The sequence below is a fragment of the Sceloporus occidentalis genome, unplaced genomic scaffold (assembly GCF_023333645.1).
Source record: "Sceloporus occidentalis isolate IW3139 unplaced genomic scaffold, rSceOcc1.0.p SCAF_2, whole genome shotgun sequence".
NCBI classification, from domain to species: Eukaryota; Metazoa; Chordata; class Lepidosauria; order Squamata; family Phrynosomatidae; genus Sceloporus; species Sceloporus occidentalis.
The window spans coordinates 128,100,307-128,118,727 of record NW_028316982.1 but is presented as its reverse complement, the minus strand read 5'-3'; the positions used below and the strand labels follow the sequence as shown (position 1 = coordinate 128,118,727).

The 18,421-nt window shown below is 48.0% G+C and overlaps 1 protein-coding gene across 1 annotated transcript in view; it reads left to right on the top strand.

Annotated features, from left to right (window-relative positions):
• The first annotated feature begins 4,939 nt into the window (after nucleotides 1-4,939).
• ASPNAT (aspartate N-acetyltransferase) overlaps nucleotides 4,940-18,421 on the top strand; it is an 81,468-nt gene continuing 67,986 nt past the window's right edge. Inside the window, exon 1 of the mRNA XM_089510928.1 lies at nucleotides 4,940-5,333. Coding sequence (XP_089367054.1) covers nucleotides 4,973-5,333 — 361 coding nt within the window. The 5' untranslated portion in view covers nucleotides 4,940-4,972. The remainder of the gene's footprint in view (nucleotides 5,334-18,421) is intronic.

Sequence of the window (18,421 nt, the reverse complement as noted above, 5' to 3'; positions counted from 1 at the left end):
CATTTTTTTGAAGAGTTACTTTGTTTCTGCAGTGCCATCAGCTCTCCAAACTCTCTGTAAATGAAGATGAAGGGGAAGGGAAATCAGGAGAAAGCTCTAGACTCGATGTGGGACTCCCCGCAAACCACACAACCACACACTTATTGCATTCAGTTAAATATATAAATGCCAGTTCTAAAAGCTCCATCACAAATAATCTAACATTAAACCAAATCCAACTGATACTGTTCAGCAGAATCAAGAGATGAAATCATTTCATGGCTGGAGTGTGTTTATTATGCTCATACAAAAAGAGAAGGCAGCCAGTATTTTCCCTGGTTTATTGACATCTGTTAAATTAGACTTTTTTTTTAAAAAAAGGAAGAACCAGCAACACCTTTCTAAAGGACTAAACAAGGAGGGATGTTTAAAATACAAATAAATGCAGAATCTTACTGAAGTTTCATATTATGATATGCAAAGGGATCTTGTAGTAACAATGAGACTAACTGCAAAAAAAAAAATGCAGTTTAAAAAACTGCAAATTTTTTTTAATTTTTAATTGTACTGTTTTTAATGTTGTGAAGCTGCTCTGAATCCCAGTCCTGGGAAAAGAGTGGGATACAAATAAAAATAATAAATAAATACATAAATTTCTAAAAATGGTCCAAAAGCATCTGAGACAGTAGACTGAAGTCTAGGAAAGCTCATGCTGCCAACTGCTTTCTTTCAGTTAGGCTCAAAAGTGCTACAAAATCTCTCTACATCCTGATCCTAGAGACTAAAGTGGCAATATTTTTGAACTCTGCAAAAAAGAATCAATAACAACAACCTTGCAGCATAAGCTTTTGTAGACTTGGTCTGCTTCCTTTGGGGGAATTGATCAAGTATACGAAAAGGTGCTACAAGATTCCTTTGTATGCTGATGTTGCAGACTAACACGGCTGGGTCTCTGAATTCCCATTTTGAGTTTGAGAGTAAAATTAGGATGTGCGATACAATTTTATGTCTATTCAAAATGAAATTGTACAGACTAGAATAATGCCTGGTACTGATTCTGGATCCCTCTGCTTCTGCCAGTTCAAACCTCTCCCAGACTCTTGGCAGGACTCCTCAAGGTGGCTGGGGAGACTGGACAGGGCGCCTTGTGGGAGGTCACCTGGTCTGGTGCAAGCAGCCAGGGGCTCATCAGCTGCCTGAGTTCTGACCTTAGAATCCTAGAGTTGGAAGAAGACCATCCAGTCCAACCCAATTCTGCCATGCAGGAACTCTCAGTCAAAGCATACCTGACAGATGGCCATCCATCCTTTGTTTAAAGACCTCCAAGGTGGGAGACTCCACAATTCTCCAAGGAAGTGTGTTCCACCATTGAACAGCCCTCCTAGTATTGTTCCTCCTAATATTGAGGTGGAATCTCTTTTCCTGGAGCTTCTATCCATTGTTTTTCGTGGGTTTTTTTGGGCTATGTGGCCATGTTCTAGAACATTTTCTTCTTGACGTTTCGCCAGCATCTGTGGCTGGCATCTTCAGAGAATGCTTGCCTAGAAAAAGTGGGTATGTACACACACACACACTCTGTGTCAGCCTGGGAATGCAGGAGCGATGTGCATATGTATTGTTCTGTGTTGATGGCTGGCCTCAGCCTGGGAGGCTAATACAAACGAGGATTAATGTCTGCTAATTGGTGATCATTATCTGCTGGGAAAGCCCCTGACTCTGAATGGTTTCCAATTTGCATTTGCTGAGTCCTTATTTTGCTATTTTTCAGGACTGGTAGCCAAATTTTGTTCACTTTAAGGGTTTCTTCTTTCCGGTTTAAATTGTCCAGGTGTTTGTGGATTTCAGTGGCTTCCCTGTGCATCCTGACATGGTAGTGGTTGGCATAGTCCAGAACTTCAGTGTTTTCAAACAGTATTTTATGTCCAGGATGGTTTGTGTCATGTTCTGCTACTGCTGATTTTTCTGGCTGACCCAGTCTGCAGTGCCTCTCGTGTTCCTTGATTCTTGTTTGCACACTGCGTTTGGTGGTCCCTATGTAGACTTGTCCACAGCTGCATGGTATGCGGTAAACTCCTGCAGCTGTGAGAGGGTCTCTCTGGTCCTTGGCTGAGCGAAGCATTTGCTGGATTTCCTTTGTCGGTTTGTAAACCATTTGAAGGTTGTGCTTCCTCACCACTTTGCCTATTCTGTCTGTGGCGGGTTACAGACCACCGAAAAGCGGCGGCCTGCACCCGCCCCTTTCCTCTCCAGATCGGGGCCTCAGCAGCCAGAGCGTCAGCCGCTGAGGCCCCGATCCGCCGCTTTCCAGGCCGCGGGGAAGTGGCAAAAGGCCCCTTCCCCGCAGCCTGGAAAGGGGTGTCCTTGGGGCTTCAAGTCCCAAGGACACTCTGCGGCGGCAGGGAGGAGGAGAAAGGGACCGCTTGGCCCCTTTTTCCCTTGCGTCGCTGGGCACAGCCATCTAAAGGCTGCGCCCAGTGACGCAAGACCAGGAAGGAGCTCCGTTTTGGAGCTCCTTCCTGCGTGGACGAAAGGGCCCATTAAGCGCCCTCACGCGGCGCAATGGTGTCACGTCCGCGCCGCCTTGTTCGGAGGCGGCGCGTTCGGGACGCCATCATGGTGGCCCCCATGTAGATGGGGCGCCGCCATCTTGTAAGTCCTCAGGATGTATTAGGCTTGGGGGCGTCACGAAGTAATGCCCCTTTTTAAACCTAGGACGTCCTGAGGACGTCCCTTATGGCCGTTTGTAAGGTGCCTGTGACTCCTTTGATGTATGGTAAAAATACCTTCCCTTTGGGTGGCTGCTTGTCTTCTTCATTCCTCTGGGTTTTCCTGGGCCTGGCAGCCCTTCTGATGTCTGAGCTGGAATAACCATTGGCCTGTAGAGCCCGGTCCAGGTGCTTCAGTTCATCTTCCAAGAAGTGGGGTTCACAGATGCGTTTTGCTCAGTCTACCAGTGTTTTGATTGTGCTTCTTTTTTGTCCCGGGTGATGGTTGGAGTTCTTGTGCAGGTATCGGTCTGTATGTGTGGGTTTTCGGTATACTGTGTGACCCAAGCGTAGGTTCGGTTTGCGGATGACTAGGACATCCAAAAATGGCAGTGTTCCTTCCTTTTCTTTTTCTATAGTGAATTGTATGTTGGGGTGGATGTTGTTCAGATGGTTCAGGAATACAGCCAGGTCTTCTCCTCCATGGCTCCAGATGGTGAAAGTGTCATCCACGTATTGGAACCAAGTGGTGGGCTTTTTTGGTGCTGTTTCCAGGGCTTGCTTTTCAAAGTGTTCCATGTAAAAGTTTGCTATCACTGGGCTTAGAGGGCTTCCGATTGCTACTCCATCTCTCTGTTCGTAGAATCCATTGTCCCACTGGAAATAGCTTGTGGTGAGGCAATGTTTGAACAGGGCTGTGATGTCTTCTGGAAAAATCTGTTGGATGAGTGTCATGGTGTCCATTTTCGGGACTTTGGTGAAGAGGGAGACCACATCAAAGCTGATTAATATCTCCCTTTAAGTCTATCTGACTCAAGACTATGGAATTCTGGGAGTTGGAGTATGTTGTGAGGACCAGAGCGGAGCTCTGCTGCGCTCTGGGCCCACAACAAACTCCAACTCCAACTCCCAGAATTCCATAGCTTTAGAGCCAGACAGACAGCAAAATCGCTGCCAAACCGGTTTTTTTCTCCAGTGTGGATGCAGCCCTAGGTTCCCTCCGCAGTGCAGACAGGCTCACTTGCCTGCTCAGGCTCCCTGCCCTGGCATCCTGGGCCCCGTGGATGGCCCTGGTCCCGCTGCGGAACGACGAGGCCCGGGAGTCCATAGCGTGGTGTCAAACCGGATCCTTTCTGCACTGCGAATGCAGCCCCAAACTGTGGAACTGCAGCGGAGGATGACTCATGCCATCCCCGCCGAGGAGGAGGAGGAGGGAGGGAGGAGGAGGAGGAAGGGCAGGGTGGCCGCATAGGGCCGCAGCCTCGGAAACTAAGGCGGGTGGCTGGAAGCCAAGGGGCGGCCATTCCCCTTGAGAGGCACTTCCCTCAGGGAAGAAGGGCCAGTGGGCCTCTTATGCTACGAAATGCAGCCCCTGAAGCCCCGGCTTCAGAACCAGGCTCTGTCCCCGGGGAAGAGGAGGCTGGCCCTGAGGTTCCTTCTCGCCTGGCGTTCACTTGCCAGGGAGGAATTACTCCCCACATAAATGTTAGGGTAGAGGAGTTACGACTGAACCCCTCAGGACTCGACACGTTGGGCTACAATTTCTCTTTAAAACATGCTCATTAAAACTATAAAAGACAAAGGCCGATTATAAACGACTCAAAGCTTGTAACTCAGTAATGCTAGGAATCAATCCATGCTTTCCCCAAAGCCCAGCCAGCCCCGCGAGCGCCGTCCCCTTTCCCCTCGTCGTGGCTCCCTCTTCCCTGCTCCTTCCCTGGCTCCCGCCTTAGTCCTTCTCCCCTCATGCTCCCGCATTTCCTTTTACTCTCTTCCCTGCCCTTCTCCTCCTCCCTTCCCCTCCTTCTCCCTCAAACTGAGCTCCAGGGGCTTCTTCTGCCCTGAGAGAACACACACAAAAATTAGCCCGCTTTGACACCGCTTGGGCTGCCAGGGCTCCAGTTGGTTGGGGTCACAGAAAGGAGCGGAGCTCCCGCAATGCCCAGAATCCCACCGCCTGGAGCCCTGGCAGCCCAAGCGGTGTCAAAGCGGGCTAATGTCTCCAGTCTGGACGCAGCTGCCTCCCTGACCGGAGGGCTCTCTGCCTCCGAAGCCCCTCCCCCCCAGCCCTGGCCAGCCAATGAGGGAGGGCCTCTAGGACCCGGGGGGACCCTCTCCCATCCGCAGCGCCTCCGCGGCAGCATAAATACGGCCCCGAAATGCGGCGGAGCTCCTTTTCCCCGCTCCATCTTCGCTGCGTCGCGGCAGAGGGTCCCTGCGGCTGGCTCCTTGGCCTGCCTCCCTCCCTCCCTCCCTCCCTCCCTGGCTGCCTCCTCCGGGCAGTTTGCATGCATTGTCTGCCTCCCGAAATGGTGTGCGAGACCAAGATCGTGGCCGAGGAGCATGAGTCGGTGCCGGGCGGCAAGAAGGAGAGCGCGGTCCTGGCAGCCCCTTCCTCCGCCTCCTCCCCTTCCCCTCCTCCGATGTGGGGCCCCTCCGCGTCGCCTGCCCCCTTCCCAGCCCCGGGGGACGAGGAGGAGGAGGAGGAGGGCTCCCGGGAGGGGGTCTCCATCCGCCCCTTCCATCCCTCCGAGCAGGAGGTGGTCCGCCGCATCTTCAACGAGGGCATCCTGGAGCGGATCCCCAACACGGCCTTCCGCGGACTCAAGGACCAGCCCTTCGCCCAGGTCCTCTACGGGGCCATGGCCGGTAAGTGCCAGAGGGCGGCCCCGGCGGGGAACGAGGGGGGAAGGCATCCGAGGACGGGGCCTAGGGCCGGGCAGCGCAGGAGCCTCGCCGGCCCTCTGCGGCGGTCCCCGGGGAAGGCAGGCAGGCAGGCAGGCAGGAGCCCAGGGAGGGAGGCGAGGAACCCCCGTCCCCTTCCTCAGTCCCAGCCCTGGGGGCTTCCCGCAAAGCCTCCGCATCCCTCGGGTGGGTCTTCCCTGCCATCTGGGCGAGAACTGCCCGACTTCCCCGGGCCTCGCCTGGGCCCCGGAGTCTCCATGCGGTGGAGGCTACATCGTACCGCAGTAGCCCCGGGCAGCGCCTCTGCCTACCGCCCAGCCCGGCACAGGGTCTCGGGCGTCATCTGCAGAAGGAGAGGGGCGAAAGGCACTGCGATGATGAGGCCTGTCTGGGAGGGAGGGAGGTTCACAGCCTCTGGAGGAGAAGGGGCTGCGGCAGCAGAGGGAGCCTATTCGGAAGGCGCCGGATCTGCAGCCCTGCCTCTTCCCCAGGATTCAGGCCCAGGAGAAAGGAAGGAGCGGAGGCAAAGCGGGGCTGAGAGGAGTTCCTTGCGGAGGGCGAAGGAGGCATTGCTGCCCCAGGGCTGCCTGTCTGGCGAGAACCGCCCCCCTACCGCCCCCCCCCCCCCGGCCCAGGCTCCGCCGGAGGGAAGGCGCTGCTGCTGCAGCCTGGGAGGCCAGAGCCCAGTCTGCGTCCCAAAGAAAGGGAGGCCCATATGAAGGAACTCCAGGCGGTAGTTCTGCCGGGGAACGACCATTCCTCCATCCTTTCATCCATCCTTCTATCCCTCCCTCCCTCCAATCCCTTCATCCATTCCTCCCACCCTCCCTCTATCCTTCCAACCCTCCCCTCCCTCCCTCCCTCCCTCCCTCCCTCAATCCTTCCACCTCCCTCCTTCCCTCCCTCCCTCCCTCTCCCTCCCTCAATCCTTCCACCCCCCTCCTTCCCTCCCTCCCTCTCCCTCCCTCCCTCAATCCTTCCACCCTCCCTCCTTCCCTCCCTCCCTCCCTCAATCCTTCCACCCTCCCTCCTTCCCTCCCTCAATCCTTCCACCCCCCCCCCTCCCTCCGGCCCTGTGCCGGCGGGTGAGACCCCAGAGGGCTCTAGGCAAATGAGTCTCCTAGTAGTGCTAGACTAGACCCCCCAACGGTCTAAAATGAGGGTCACTGGAGCAGAAGGCCTCTCGCCTGGGAGAGAGGAAAGCAAGCCTTCACACAGACACAGGAGTGGGGCTGTTCATGGATCTGTACCACATGCCTGGGTTGTTTCCTCACCTAAATAGCAAGACTTGGTTCCTGTTAACAATTACCTGCCAGAATAGTCTGGACCAGTAGGAAGGGAGGCCAGCCACAAATGCCAGGGACTGTAGGCTGCATTGCAGAGGAAGGAACTGGCAGAACCACATCTGAGTATTCCTCACCTCACATGAAATTCACAGGATCACCTTAAGTGAGGGGGCAATTTGAAGGCACATACATATAAAAACATGTGCACCTAGAATAGAATCATAGAAGAGACCACAAAGGCCATCCAGTCCAATCTCATCCCACCATGCAGGAACCCCCACTGACAGATGCTCATCCAGCCTCTGTTTAAAGATCTCTGAGGAAGGAGACTCCACTACACTCTGAGGGAGTGTGTTCCACTGTTGAACAGCCCTCACTGTCAAGAAGTTCCTCCTAATGTTGAGGAGGAATCTCCTTTCCTGGAGCTTGCATCCATTGCTCTGGGTCCTGTTCTCTGGAGCAGCAGAAAACAAGGTTGCTTCCTCCTCAATATGACATCCCTTCAAGTATTTGAACCGGGCTATCATATCACCTCTTAACCTTCTTTTCTGCAGGCTAAACATCCCCAGCTCCCTAAGTCGTTCCTCATAGGGCATGGTCTCCAGACCCTTCACCATTTTAGTCGCCCTCCTTTGGACATGCTCCAGTTTCTCAATGTCCTTTTTGAATTATGTTACCCCAAACTGGACACAATATTCCAGGTGGGGCCTGACTTGCTCCTAAGACTGCATGCTTGCTTATCAGGGGGATCACCTGTGCCTGTTTTTGGTAATATGTGAAAGTCCTTGTTAAGAAGTGTGAACTGCAGCAGATACTTACCATTCCAGACAGATTTCTGTGTGTCTTCCCACCTTACATATAAACAGCTGGTAAACTGGGATTGCATGCTTCTTTAGATCTGCTGTAAGGTAATAAACCTTACAGTTTGAATGAAATATTAAAAAACTAGAGGCAAAGCAACATTTCCAGAATTTCCTTGAGCAATATGTTACTTTCTTTCCCCCAAGCTATTTCTCAGGTGTTAAAGCATGCCTTTTAAATGTAGAAACAATGTTTTCTCTGTGTGAAAATATGAAGAATATGTAGTATTATCATGGAATCTTAAAAAACCCTCGAGGCTTTAGATACTTTTGCGCAGGTTTTTTTTAAAAAAGCTATTATTAGTGTCTAGGTCTTGGAATGAAAATACGACATTTCAAGGTGATAAAAGCACAGAAATATAGTTTTGGCAGTGTTCTAAAAAAAGAAATGGAACAAAACAGAGGACTGAGGTGTTTAAATGCTCCAGTGGGTTAATACAGCAAAGGGGAATGATTAAAATTGTCGTTAATGTGTTTTGAATGGGAGTCAAAGAAGGGAACAGGATGGTAATTTGGGGAGTGAACAGTGGGGGGGGGGGCTTATAGATGTTCCCACTGCCCACTTCAAACAATGTGCACAACATTTGCTTTCTAAAAGGGTATGTTGACTACATAAGTGAACATAAATTGGAAAATACAGGTAAAAGTGAAACACTGCTCAGCACAGCAAGCTTTCAACATGTTCTCTTTCCTGTATTAAAAAGACAAGGAATAAAATTGCACTTGAAAATATTTCACTTTTGTGTAGATCCAGCAGCATTAATGAGGTTGGACCTTCACAAATGTCTGAGGTTATTTAGGCTGCATATAAGTACACACTAAATGTTGGTTTGTATGTTGCATCCATGTGAACATACATATTTTTCTTTTCTTTTCTATTGTGAGATGAGTTTCTTTCTGCTTTCTCAGTTTAATGGGTTGGTGTACTTACTGAGCTAGTGTCGTGTAGTGGTTTGAGAATTAGACTCTGACTCTGGAGCCAGGGTTTGACTCCCTGCTTGGCCTTGGAAACCCACTGGGTGACTTTGAGCAAGCTGCATTGCCCCATCCTCAGAAGGAGGCACAGGCAAAACCCCTCTGAACAAACCTTGCCAAGAAAACCCTGTGATAGGTTCACTTTTGGGTCACCATAAGTCCGCTTGAATGACGATTGAATTGTTAGTGTTTCCTCTGTCCCAGTCTGTTCTCAGCATATTGGAATGGGGGGGGGGGGGTGGCAGGGGTGAAGATTATGATTGCACATTCACCAGCCGATCAGCACTTTGCACGGCTGATTTCTGTGGGAAACTGGTAGAGCTGTTTTTCTCTGAATGGTGCTAGAGAGAATAGATGCATTTTATGAGACTATGGTGTGTTTGCTTTCAGAGTGGGCTCACTACAGTTCTGGTGCTGAGAAAATGTACATTTGTACACAGTCTTGTGGTGAAGTAATTTCTTGGAGTCTTTATCCTGTGTAACACGTTTATTTGACAAGTGACTAATATTGGCTAAATGTCTTCTGAATAAGATAGCTATTGCTGTTTTAGAAAAATGTTGGTGCTATCTGCTGATGCTACTAGTTTTGATATTACTGCTGTTCTGCTGCTTCCACTTTATGACTGAATTTTATACAAGCTATTTTTATTATGGAGGTTGTAAAGCAGTTTGCTTTTGATTGAGTCTGCAGGGAAGGACCAAATTCTGCCCCTGCCTCACCTCTCCTTGCCTCTCCTCTCCTCGTTAATTGAATACAAACTACTTTTGCACTTTGAATTCAGTTTGCAGCAATTGAAGTAAACTGAGGACAAAGCAGGAAAATGGGAGGAGAAGAGAGAAGCTGGAACATTTTAAAGGCATCTAACAATCTATTGAGAAAATGATGGAAGACTTAAAACAAACAAATAATAGATTATAAATTCTGGAAGAGAAAACAAAAATAGTGGAGAAGAAAATGACTAAAATATAATAATATTAATTATTATTATTATTATTATTATTATTATATCCTGCCTCTCCCTATGGATCGAGGCGGGTTACAATAATACAAAAATAACAATAAAATACATAATATATATGTATTCTACATAATCCTCTACCCCCAACCCCCCTCTCTACCTTAAAAATAAAATAGAAATAAAAATGACAGCAATATAAAATATTATATTAATATAATATTAAAATTAGTTGGGATAGACATATGTGAGGCAAGACATCTTTTGGGGCAGACAGGAGCCATCACTATCAGTGGAAAGGGAGGTTAATCTGGAAAGGTCTGCCTGAAGAGATCTGTCTTAATGTGTTTTAGGGAAGTCTAATTCATGTGCCACAACATTGATAATCCTTTTTATATGAAAAGGGACAACAAACCTATGTCCCTGTTTCTTGTAGGGCTGCAAACGCTTAAGAAACTTGGGACTTTACTGCACAGGCCCCATGGTCGCAGCAGTCATGCATGTAGTAATAAAATGGGAGCATACTGCTTTTCAGGCAGCCATCACCACACCTCTCTGTGGCTGGGGCTGCTGCCCCATTAGGCTCTCTTCCTGCTCTCTCCTTTAGCGCTGCTTTATGTCTGACCCAGCATGCTTTTATGGGGGTTTTTGTTGTTTGTTTTATCATCCCTTATCCTTCCCATACAATTCCAGAGTTCTGCTGCCAGAATTTAAGAGCCCGTTCAGACAGGCCAAAATAAAGCTGCTTTGGGTCACTTTGGGGATATGCTGTTTAAATGATGCATGCGTTCTAAGAGGCTAGAGATTGCGCCAAAGCCATGCCCCAGTCCTAAGGACCAGAGTGCAGCTTTGATGCAGCTTCTGGCCTCTTAAGATGCATGTGTCATTCCAACAGCATACTTCCAAAGTGACCCGAAGCAGCTTTATTTTGGCCTGTCTGTATGGGCCCTAAGTCAAAGGCTCATTCTACAGAACTGCTGGTAGAGGAATTCTGGTACATTCCTTGCAAAATGGAAGCCTGGTTTTCTGTGCCCACTTTGCTTGGGTAAGAGCATAAAATTTTAAAGTGGGAGCCATTTCTTTTGGTCACTAGGAGGAGGAGGAGCTAGAAGACTAATTCTACAGAACTGCTGGTAGAGGCGCGCACACCATTATAATTTTTCTTTTCACATTCATTTTTACTTTTTATAGCCAAGGAGGGTTTGGAGTACAGAGGAGAAGGTCACCTGGGCACAGTGTTGGAGGACATCTCCTTCAATTTTACACTTTTCTGTTCACTACTCCCTTAAGGGCTTGTGGGGGCTTGTTAAGAGTAAGTGAGTCAGAGACTTGCCTTTGGAACTAGCTAGTAACCAGGAGCTCTCTACATAACTATAGCCCCAGTTGATCGAGCTCTTTAACAGAGTTTAGGGAGAAAGGCCAGACCCACATGGGTTCTTTACACTGGTGTTTAGCAGGGGAAGCCCAAAGTCTTGTTCAGTGCCTCCTTAAGACTTTTCAGTATGGACACTGAGGGACCTGCTGCAGTCACCTGCAACACTTGTGCGATGTTTGTATTCTTGCCCACAAATGTGGGGAACTTCACCTGCACTAAGTGCAAGTTGGTAGCCCTCTTAGAAGAGAAAGTACAGAAGCTGGAGGCCCAAGTAGCTACAATTCAGCATCATAGGGAGCAAGAGGTTTTCCTGACCAGAACAGACCAGACGGTCCTGGACGGGAAACACACAGAGGAAGTTGCTGGGGAGGAGGAGGTCACTTCATACACAACACAAGTAGATAGTTGGAGGAATGTCACACACAGAAGTAGGGAAACCAGGGAACGTTCTGTGAGCTTGCAGCTGCAGAATCGACTTGAATCTCTCTCTGTTATCAAGGATGATGGGGAACAGCATCAGGGTCAGACTTCGGGGACAGAACAGGGGATCCTGGGAGTACCAAAGGGAACAGCTGCTAGTAAGCTTTGGAGGAGGCGTGTGGTAGTCGTTGGGGACTCCTTGCTGAGAGGTACTGAACCTGTGGTTTGTGGGCCTGACAAGATGTCTCGGGAGGTGTGCTGTCTCCCTGGGGCAAAGATCCATGATGTGACAGAGAGGCTGACAAGACTTGTCAAACCTACTGACCGTTACTCTTTTCTTTTGGTTCATGTGAGAACCAATGATACTGCAAGGCACAGCCTTCAGAATATCATAAGGGATTATGTGGCTTTGGGTAGGAAGTTGAAAGTGTTCCACTGTCAAACAGTCCTTACTTTCAGAAAGTTCCTCCTAATGTTGAGGTGGAATCTCTTTCCCTGTAACTTGTATCCATTGCTCCGGGTCCTAATCTCTGAAGCAGCAGAAAACAAGCTAGCTCCCTCCTCAATATGACATCCCTTCAAGTATTTAAACAGGGCTATCATATTACCTCTTAACCTTATCTTCTCCAGGCTAAACATGCAGTAATGATGGGTGAATTCAACTATCCTGATATTTGATGGAACTCATACTCAGCCAAATCCTCAAGGTCTAGCAAATTCCTCACTTGCCTTGGAGACAATTTCATTGTCCAAAAAGTGGAAGAGGCAACAAGGGGGTCAGCTATTTTAGATCTGATCCTAACCAACAGGGTTAGTTAATGGAGTGCAAGTGGTGGGATCATTAGGTGGAATTGACCATGTTCTCCTGGAGTTTGTTATACAGTGGAAAGGAGAAGCCATGCATAGTCAGACACGCATTCTAGAGCTGATTTTAGTAAACATGGAGAAATACTGGAGGTGATCCCATGATCAGGAATACTAAAAGAGAAGGGGGTTCAGGATGGATGGGAGTTTCTCAAAAGGGAGATACTGAAGGCACAATTTCAAACAGTTCCAGTGAGGAAGAAAAATAAGAGATGCTCCAGAGGTTAGGACCCAGAGCAATGGATGCAAGCTACAGGAAAGGAGATTCCTCCTCAACATTAGGAGGAATTTCCTGAAAATAAGGGCTGTTTGACAGTGGAACAAACTTCCTTGGAGTGTAGTGCAGTCTCCTTCCTTAAAGATCTTTAAACAGAGTCTGGATGGTCATCTGTCAGGGATGCTTTGATTGAGATTTCCTGCATGGCAGGGGGTTGGACTGGATGGCCCTTGCGGTCTCTTCCAACTCTATGATTCCATGATTTTTTTATTCTAAGTCAGCATGTTTCTTGTAAGCATCTCTGTCAAAGTCTAGGGGTGATACAATTTTTGGCCAAGCCTTGTTGATGGGTTTAATCCATTCTACCAGAGGAACAGGGCTAGAGTCCTCTACAGGCAAAGGATTTAATGGTTTTAAGCCCTGTCCATATAAAACTTGAAAGAGTGAATGTCTACCCAGCATGCCTTAAGCATAGCTAACTTCACTGTACAGTGTTACTGGAAGCAACCACTGCAAAGGGCAGATAATCAATCCAATCAGTTTGCTGAAAATTTATATAACATCTCAAATACTTGCCCAGAATGTCATTAATTCTCTCTCTCTGCCCAACTGTCTGAGGATGGTGGGCTGAGCATAGTCCCTGTTCCATCCCCAACATTTTCATAAAAACCTTCCAGAACTTAGATGTGAATTTGACTCCCAATCTGAGATTGTCTTGGTAGGGACCCCATGAAGTGGCATATATGTTGAATGAACATTTTGGCTAACTGGGGGGCTGTTGGGATTGTTGCACATGCTAGAAAATGTGATTGTTTCGAAAATAAGACTGTTACCACCAAGGTCACTGTATTTTTGTGGCTTTTGGGGAGAACACCAATAAAATCCATACTTGAATCTGTCCATGGTAATAAGGGTGCAGGTAAGGGTTGTAAGAGCCCACAGGTTTTTCCCTCTGCTCATTTAGCCATGACACAAACTGGTCAGCTTTTATTGTATTTCTCCCATTTTGCCTCAGTTTGGGCCACCAAAACTGCCATCTAATCAGGGGTAAAGTCTTTACATATCAAAAATGCTCTGCTGAAAATAGGTGTACCAAAACTATAGAAGTTCTCCTTAGGGATCCCTTAAAATCAGTTTAAGGGCCTTTTTAATCTAAGAAGGAACAAGATTAAAAATATTTCATAATTCCAAAAGGGAATCTCTTCTAACTGAAATAAATTTTAAAAAACCCAACCTAAAATGACTAATCCACAAATTTTATTTGATCTCTCCAAAAAGAAAGCTGAATTGGATGAATTAGACGGCATAAAAATTCTAATTTTACTATAATATACTAAGACCTATTTTTTGAATTCATCAATAAAATTTCCAAATTACTTGCAAGAAGAGTAAAAATAAAACAGAAGGTTGACTCTTTCTATTAAATTCCCAGTTTTAATTGCAACTGTTATCATTTCATTTGATCAAATATTTAATTCCTTGCTCAACTTTCATGCTACTCTACAAATCAGAATACCCCTCTAACTTAAATTTTAATGAATTCCTTAAATCTCTAAAAGTAAGCAAACTGAATGATGCTCAAAAATCCTTCTTTAATAATCCAGTTTCTGTTGAAGGAATCAAAATGTCTATCAACAGCATCAAGCCACCTAAGCCATCAAATCCTGGTGGGTTCACAAGGATATGTTATAAATCTCTTAAATATCAAATTATTAAAAGTATTTAACTCACTTCTATATGGCAACCTAATTTAATCTATGATATCTGAAAATTATCCCAAACTTGAATAATCCCCAAAACAGGTGGTGACCCCCAACATATTTCTGCCTAGAGACTGATTGCATTAATAAGTCAAGTTGCAAAATTGCTATCATTTATTTTAGCCAAAACAATTAACTGGTTTATTATAGATAATGGTTGTACACAGGGACTGAAAGAAACAGCCCCACTTTGTTTCAAAACTCGCACATGGCTGAAACAGGAGGAAATTTGGGGCTCCAAATTGTGCTCTGGAGCTTAACACCAGAGCAAAATAAATCCTGGTTTGCTCTGATTCAAGCCAGAAAGAGTGAATTATCACACTGGAGTGCAGACTGTGCAGTGGCGCAAAGATGGCCAGTGGAAGCAGTAAGGAGCAGGTTCTCTGGGCTATTGCTAGCTGTAATTTTTTTGTTGCCCACCTGCAAATTGATCCTACAAGCGCACAAATTATCAGCTGCACCATTGACCCATTGTGCACCCTGTGGACAAAAAGACAACAAATTCATCAGGTTATTGACAATACAGTAGATGTAATATAAACATTAACAAACTGGCTAGTCCAACAGAGGACCATGAAGCTGGAGAAAGGATAAGAACTATGATTGAGGTGTGCCAATGGGCACACTGAGAGCACTGCTGTACAAGCAGTCACTTGATTGTGCAATTGAATACCCAGTTGCAAAGGGCATCCAATGGGCTGGCAGCTTAAGTGGGAAAAGCGAGGCGATTGGCAGAGCATCCATGCATTCCGGACAGGTATCCTGGTCAAGGTCAAGGTGTTCTTATAAACCAGAGCCACTTTGCAGAAGTGGCTTTGCAGAAACCTGGCCGGGAGAGGAAAGTGCTGCCATATGGGCGCAGGCCCTCCCAGCCGGGTACTCTGTCAGTGAGCAGGTGAGAGGAAGTGGGCGGGGGGGGGGCAGAGTGGCTCTGGTTTATAAGAACACCTTGACCTTGCCCAGGATACCTGTCCGGAATACAGTCCATTTCGAGTGTATGTACCTCAGCCTGAAGACCAGGGATAGACTGGGGATTTTGTTAGTCTACCGGCCACCCCGTTGTCTAGCAGACTCCCTGACTGAGCTGACACAGGTGGTCTCTGAGCTGCTGTTGGAGACCCCCAGACTTTTAGTTTTGGGGGACTTCAACATCCTGCTCAAGACCAGCTTAACAGGCACGGCTCGGGAGTTCATGGATACCATGATAAACATGGGCCTATCCCAATTGGTCAACGGGCCTACACATTGCACGAGTCATACACTCGATGCGGTCTTCAGTACGGAACAGGAATATCCGTGGGCGGAGGTGGTAAGTACCTCCGCTTTGTCATGGACGGATCATTTCCTGGTCAAGATGAAACTTAGAGCCAATATCTGCCCCACCGGGGGTGGTGGACCCTTTAGAATGGTCCGCCCTCGAAGGCTAATGGAGCCAATAGGATTCCAGAGAGCCTTAGAGGGTTTAATGGTTGGGAATGCCGGTGATCCTGTCAAAGCCCTGGTTAACACTTGGAACACCGATCTTACCAGGGCTATCGACATGATCGCTCCCAAGCGCCCTTGCCATCCCGCTCCAAATTGGAGGCCCTGGTTCACGCCAGAGCTGAGGAAGATGAAGCGGTTTGGACGGCGACTAGAGCGCAGATGGCGGAAAACTCGACTCCTATCTGACAGAACTCGCCATAGGAACTTTCTTCGTTCCTATCGGGAGGCAATACGTGCAGTGAAGAGAGCCTTCTCCTCTGCACGTATTGCGTCTGCAGAGTCCCGTCCAGCAGAGCTGTTTAAAGTGGTGAGGGAGATGACGCAGGTGCCGCCTGCGCCAAATCCCTTACTTAACCCGACGACGGCCTGCTGTCTTCTTCGCAGACAAAATCTCTCAGATAAGAGCCGACTTAGACGCCACCATGGGAACAGAGTCGATAGGCGAGGTGTCCAGTGACTCCGCCGAGGTAGTTATACTGGATCAGCTCCAATCAGTAAGTACCGAGGACGTGGACAAGCAGCTTAGTAAGGTGAGGAAGACAACTTCCCCTCTCGACCCTTGCCCATCATGGCTGGCCGTCCAGGGGGGATGCATTGATGAGATTCCTCACAGATATCATCGGTGCATCCTTCAGGGAAGGACATGTTCCATCTTGTTTAAAGGAAGCGGCGGTTAGGCCGCTCCTGAAAAAACCTTCCCTGGCCCCCCTGGATATGAGAAATTATAGGCCGGTGTCATTGCTGCCATTTTTGAGCAAGGTGATCGAGAGGGCGGTTGCTCTTCAGCTCCAAGCTGTCTTGGATGAAACCGATTATCTAGACCCATTTCAGACTGGCTTCAGGACAGGCTTTGGGGTTGAGACTGCCATGGCTGCCTTGACCGACGATCTGCGTCTGAGCATTGACAGGGGGAGTGTGACCCTGTTGGTGCTCTTAGACCTCACAGCGGCCTTCGATACGATAGATCATGGCATCCTCTTGGACCGCCTGAGGGGGTTAGGTATCGGGGGCACTGCTTTGCAGTGGTTCCGATCCTTCCTCTTGGGCAGGTCTCAGAGGGTACTGCTCGGGGACTGTAGCTCCAGTAAGAGAAGCCTCACTTGTGGGGTTCCTCAGGGGGCTATTTTGTCCCCGATGTTATTTAACATCTATATGAAGCCGCTGGGTGAGATAATACGGAGTTATGGAGCTGGGTGCTATCAGTACGCTGATGACACCCAAATCTATTTCTCCGTGTCTCGTTCGTCGGTCTCAAATTCCGATGGCATCTCCCCTCTCAATGAATGTCTTCAGGCAGTAATGGGCTGGATGAGGAAAAACAGATTGAAACTGAATCCAGACAAGACGGAGGTGCTCACGGTAGCAGTCCCGAAACCAAGAATTGGGTTACAACTTCCAGTCCTGGACGGGGTCACACTCTCCCCCAGTGACTGTGTTCGCAGTCTGGGGGTGCTCCTTGATTCGTCGCTCCTGATGACAAATCAGGTAAATGCGACGGTCAGGAGTGCCTGTTATCAGCTTCGGCTGATATGCCAGCTGCGCCCTTTTCTGGAAGTAAGGGACCTTGAGACTGTTGTGCACGCGCTGGTAACCTCATGCCTCGACTTCTGTAATGCGCTCTACATGGGGCTACCTTTGTCCTTGACCCGGAAACTTCAGCTGGTCCAAAACATGGCAGCCAGGCTTGTTTCAGGAACATCTAGGAGGGACCACATCACTCCTATCTTGAGGTCCCTCCACTGGCTGCCTATCAGCTTCCAGGCCCAGTACAAGGTGTTGGTTATCACCTTTAAAGCCCTAAATGGCTTGGGTCCAAGCTATCTTAGAGACTGCTTCATCCCGTACAATCCTCCCCGCGCTCTCCGCTCCTCTGGGAGGAATTTGCTGCAGCCTTCAAAATCTAGACTTGCGGCTACCTCTCAGAGGGCATTCTCTGTTGTTGCCCCTAAGCTCTGGAACGACCTGCCGGATGGGATATGTCAGTTAACATCTTTAGACAGCTTTAAAAAAGCTGTCAAGACGGATCTCTTCTGGCAGGCCTTTCCAGATTAATTCCCCGCCCCCCCCGGCCCAGGCTCCTGGCTCCCCGATTTCCCTTATTCCTCTTGTGGCCCCATCCTCTGATGGTGAGGATTACTGAGGGTTTTGAGGTTTAGTTTAGGATAGTATAATTATACATTGTTATAGTCCCATTTTAATACATTAAAGTGTTTAATATTTTTTTAAGGGGGGGAAGGGAGTATAAATATTTATGTATATTTTATTCTGTAAATTTTTATGTTGTTCACATTGACTTTGCCACCGGGCAGTATAGAAATAATAATAATAATAATAATAATAATAATTATTATTATTATTCATGCACATACGTTTGTGGCACATCACACCAAATAATGGTGCAGTGCTGCTTGTAAAAATTTGCTCCATTGTGGCAGGTTCTTCCTGTTGGTGGCAGGGGGCAGTGCACACTGCATGTCAGTTGTTGAGCTGTAGTAGGAGCATAGTCAGACCTTCTCCCCATGAATTGGGAAACCCCAGGAGTAAGCTGACTTTCACCTCTGTCTGCTGTCAGCCTGTTAGTAATGATCAAATTTGATTTATACCAAATTATCATCTCTCTGAGCTTTAAATTCAGTGGACCTGCTATGCTGGGGGGCTAGCCATCTGCAGACTCAAGGGTCCACAGACCACCCTTCCCATTATTGTCAATGACGGTGTGTTCATGCAACAACATGCATGTAACTGCTCATTGACTATAATGGGGCTTGTGCATAGACACTTTTGTCACCCACAGGGCCTCTCAGAACCAGACCCACACGGATGGGGAAAGTGTTGCTGTATAGTGCACCATACC